At 37.5% G+C, this 4,828-nt stretch overlaps 1 protein-coding gene across 1 annotated transcript; it reads right to left on the reverse strand.

Moving 5' to 3' along the window:
* Positions 1 to 290: 290 nt before the first annotated feature.
* On the reverse strand, positions 291 to 1,649 carry LOC128558875 (uncharacterized). Its single transcript, XM_053549118.1, has 2 exons — positions 966 to 1,649; positions 291 to 356 (listed from the first exon to the last, which is right to left on the reverse strand). Exons 1-2 carry the CDS (start codon positions 1,647 to 1,649, stop codon positions 291 to 293), a joined length of 750 nt encoding a protein of 249 aa, XP_053405093.1.
* Between the last annotated feature and the right edge of the window lie 3,179 nt (positions 1,650 to 4,828).

A 4,828-nucleotide genomic window follows, 5' to 3' on the forward strand; every position in this document is an offset into this window, starting at 1 on the left:
TGCAGTGATACTAGCTTGGTGGCTCCAGTTACGATTCTGGCACACTCATTTTCAATTTTGTCAAGTTGTTCCTTTTTATATCCTGTGCAGTTATTCCAGATTACATCTGCATATTCCAAAATCGGTCGTATAAAGGAAAGATATATCGTTTCAAGAGATTTCGAAGATCTCAGTTATTACAGACGGACATCCAGAAAATGTCCAGATGGTTCGAAACATGGTTAGTACAGTTCAGCCCTGCAAAATCTGAATCTTTACTGTTTTCTCGCAAAGCAAATCAACATTTACATCTACCCCTCTTTATGGCAGGACTCCAGATTCCTGAGCTTTTCTATCATCAACATCTTGGTGTCACTCTGTCAAATGATTGTAAATGGCATCATCATATCAACTACATAACATGCAAGGCTTGGAAAAAGGGTTCATGTTATGCGCAAGCTGAAAATGGTCTTTCTGGATGTCCGTCTGTAGTAACTGAGTTGCCTGTTATGATTGGTCAACAATAATATAAAGGCTAGGATCATCAGCAAACAAGCTGATCTCACTGCCAATGTCAACTGCAATGTCATTAATAAAAATCAAGAACAGAAGAGGCCCAAGAATAGATCCTTCGGGGACACAAGCACCAATACCTTTCCAAGTAGAAGAGGTTCCAGGAAGGATAACCCGTTGGCGTCTATTGAACAGATATTTTGAAAACCATTCAAGTAAAGATCCAGTAATACCTGCATTTTGTAGTTTTACAAGAAGACCTTTGTGCCAAACCTTGTCAAAAGCTTTGCTGATGTCAAAAAAGACAGCCCTTACCTCAAGCCCTTCATCTAGAGCTTTGCAAAATGTATTGTAGAGAAAGGTCAACTGACTGACAGTGGAGTGACCGGGTAAGAAACCAGACTGCACCGGGGTGAGAAAATTTGTGTCATGAAGGTGATTGTAAATATGTTTAATAAAACTTTTTCAAATACTTTTTCTACACAGCTGAGAAGGGATATAGGCCGATAGTTGTTTGGGAGAGAGGAGTCGCCTTTCTTGAAGACAGGAAACACGTTTGCATCTTTCCAGGACAGAGGAACGTTTGCTGAGTGCAGAGAATAGTTGAATAAAGAACAGAGAGGGCCGGAAAGTTGCCGAGAAGCCTCGCACAGTATACGGTTACTAATTCCGTCGGGACCAGAAGCCTTGCCTATTTGCAAGTTTCTGAGAACATCCTTAACTTCATTCTGGATAAGAGTCACAGATGATAGCTGGCGTTCAATTGGAGGGACGGTTGGATACGGCGGAGTTTTACCGTCATCATTTAGTTGAGCCTGATTTGCAAAGTACGTATTTAAAAGGTCAGTCTTTTCTGCATCACTTGTAGTTGGCATATTCGTGACAGGATCGATAAGGGGTGGGATAGAAACAGAAGAATCTTTAGTTATGAAAGGCTTCGATGTATTCCACCAGTCTTTTGAAGAGGATGTGCAGGTTTTAAGTTTGTCTACGAGATTAATGTAGTACATGTACGTGGATTTGGCCTGCTTGATGGAACGTATAGTGTCATTACGGATCCTTCGAAATTTAGACCAGTGCTCGTCAGATCCCGACAGTTTTGCTTTTTTGTATACACGTTTACGCCTCCGAATACTCCGTCGTATTGCGCTTGTCATCCATGGGACATCTCTAGGACGTACAGTAACGATTTTATTTGGAATAAGGTTTTTACATATCGATAAAATTCTGTCTGTTATGTTAGAAGCGTACGCATTGATATCTGCGTTGGAACACGATTCCCAATCTGCTTACGAAAGACTTTATCGCAAGAGGACAAAGTTGCATTGATCGTACATCCAAATAAACCTTGTAAACGTAATTGGCTTAGGTTTACAGAATTTAAGAATACAGTACGTGGGACAGTGATATCTGAGCTGCAGTTCCAGGAAGTGATCACTGACACCGGAAGCTACAACAGATCTTTGATTAGAAACCAAGAAGAGGTCAAATATAGAGCTTAAGTTCTCTGTAAAATGCGTTGGCTCTTGGATCAATTGGGTGAAATTATTTTCTTGACAAAGGGAGGCAATTTTCAAATTGGAGCGTTGGTCCATAATGTTCCAGTTGAAATCACCTGTTACGATTATGTCAGGAATACCCGTATCGACAGCAAGAGAAAATGAATCATCTAAAAGAGTGTTATACACAGAGTCAGAACCTGGGGGACGGTAGAAGGTTCCGAAAAGTATCCGTTTGTTGTTGCGAAGAGAGAGTTCAATCCAAAGGCATTCCAGTCGATTGGGTTCGAGGTCGGGTCTACGTTTGAAGTGGATGCAATCCTTAACATAAATCATCACTCCGCCATGACTGTCCCCAAATCTGTCTTTGCGAATCGGTGGATGGAAAGAATGTATAAGAAGGTCATCAGTTGAGATGGAATCATTTAACCAGGTTTCAGTGAAAGCTAAAATATCAAAGTCGGTCAGCTCAGACGCAAGGATATCGATCTTGTTGTAGATGCTTTGAACATTATAATGGACGAAAGATAAATTGTTACTTAGACTCAAAATATCAGAAATACCAGAACATGAGGAGACTGAACATATAGAAGAATGACTGGGAGATGGTCCAGGATTTTTGTGAATATCACCAGCATTCATAAGTATTATGTATAACCAGAGGTAAAAAGTAACTTGGAAAAAGCACCATATAAGATTCTGGACAAAGATGACGTTGGTAGTGTAAAGTGAGGTATTCGGATGCACTCTCCGTGAGGGATGATGGTTATAGTGTACTGTATTATATGTGATACCGCCAGGAGTAATGACAATAAACCATAAGTGATTAACAATTGTCAAATGGAAACAAGTAATACATATTCCTGAAGTATCCTTTGATTACTGCAAGACTATTTCTAGAAGTGGTGGGGCAAATCTTAGCCAGGGCAAGCTGAGTTACTGAATAGGCAGTGATAAAGAAGGGGAGTAAGAAATAGAATAAACAGGACATGAAAAGAAGCAAAGACTTTTATCGTGAATGACACACGAAACATCTGATAGTATCAAAACTAATTCCAGTTAAGTAAAAGTAATTTACAGAAAAAAGTGCTTTAATAACTTAGCGGACTTAGACTCTAATGGAATCGTTGCATAAAACAATGTGGCATCTACGTTTACAATGATCAATCGATACTGATTATAACTGATTATTAATGAAGATGAACTTACGGAATTATAATCAAGTGCGCTTTAGAAATTTTATCAGTTACTTGCGTAAGGCACAGAGAAACATCCTCAGCAATATAGAAATGAACAAAGTATATAATTTATTAATGTTCGTATATATACTGCAGTTATACTGCTATCCAAAAAAGAGCGAACCTATTTGTACATGATACTTCGGGATACATCGTAATAACTTAGACTAAAACCTAAAACAATATGTTCTATAGTCAATATCAGGGCGAAGTAAAAAAGGATATCGCTTACATACAATATGTAGAAGACTATACGACCAGATGTAACAGTAGTGGTCATGTAAATAAATAATCCTAATAACATAGTCATCATGACGAGCTTTGCATAGCCATATACATAGCGATTTTAAATATATTACGTATACAAGCTTTCGTACATACTTTAAGCAGAACTAATTCCATGCAATCCTTTTAAACGTTTAGAATGACAGGTCTATTAAGAACTGAGAATAAACAACAAAAACTGATGAACAACCAATATCAGGGCGAAGTAAAAAATTCGAAATATCCACATTCATAGCGATAATATCCAAGCTTACATACATACTTAGAGCAGAACAAATTAGTGCAATCCTTTGAAATATTTAGAATAGCTAGTCTATCAAGTACTGAACAAATCTGATGAAAAACTTTCTTATAATACGCACGCACGCACGCACGCACATAGGCATACACATAGACAAAAACGTTCACATCATCATCAATATCAACAGCAGCAACAACATCACATGAAGATGTGGTTAATTTAAAGAATGATTTCTCGCGGCCCTCATTAATCGTTGAATGTTAATTTGGTCATTTCATATATAAAAATGAATAATTATATGAAAGGTAGCTTAGTATTAATGCAAAAATATTTCAATAATTTAGTAAATAAAAGTGAATTTCCAATAGCATTTAAAAATATGTTTCATATAAACTTTAAACAAATGTTTGTTACGATGGTATCACAAAAAAACAGGTTCAAGCCTCTCATTAAATTCGATATTAAACAAAATGACATGGTTTTTATATAACACATGTTAACGGCCTACATGTAATTCATAATAAGCAGACGTACAAAGTATGTAATTAAACTGTTATTGTCTAAAGTTAGATATTATAAAAGCCACTTATACTGCACAACATAATATTCGCAAAAGCAGGATCAATAATTGATTGTACAAGTCATATGTCGAATGGAACCAGTTCTTTATTGCAGAAATTATGACAGACTGGGTATTGTCTTATTAGAACTGTTCCATCATGTGACCAACAACTGTCAAGCTTTTATTCTTAACAAGCTGGCGCGCGTATACGGACAAAACTCGCTGCTTCGTCAAATCTCGTTCATGACACTCCGCAAGGCCACTAGCTTTCAATTTGGTCCTATATTTATACAATGTTGACGAAAGCGATATGACGTGAATTAACGAGAATTGCCCGAGGTCGCCTTCTGTTCCAACACGTGACCGATCAATATCTGTTGTGAATGTTCACTCCAATTTCTTGCAAACGTTAAGAATTGATCGCGGTATTTTCATTGTTGTTTCTGGATACAGTGATCCGCAGGGATTCCTCTAACTGTATTGCTCAGCGCATCAGATTCAACTGGAGTTT

Source organism: Mercenaria mercenaria, chromosome 8 (genome assembly GCF_021730395.1).
Source record: "Mercenaria mercenaria strain notata chromosome 8, MADL_Memer_1, whole genome shotgun sequence".
NCBI lineage: Eukaryota > Metazoa > Mollusca > Bivalvia > Venerida > Veneridae > Mercenaria > Mercenaria mercenaria.

Bases quoted from the DNA above. Each gene is read 5' to 3' on its own strand.
- LOC128558875 (XM_053549118.1), bottom strand. From the start codon at position 1,649: ATGACAAGCGCAATACGACGGAGTATTCGGAGGCGTAAACGTGTATAC. The intron at 357-965 runs GTATTTGAAAAA...ATCATTTGACAG, and splicing joins TTCTCAGCTGTGTAGAAAAA to AGTGACACCAAGATGTTGAT.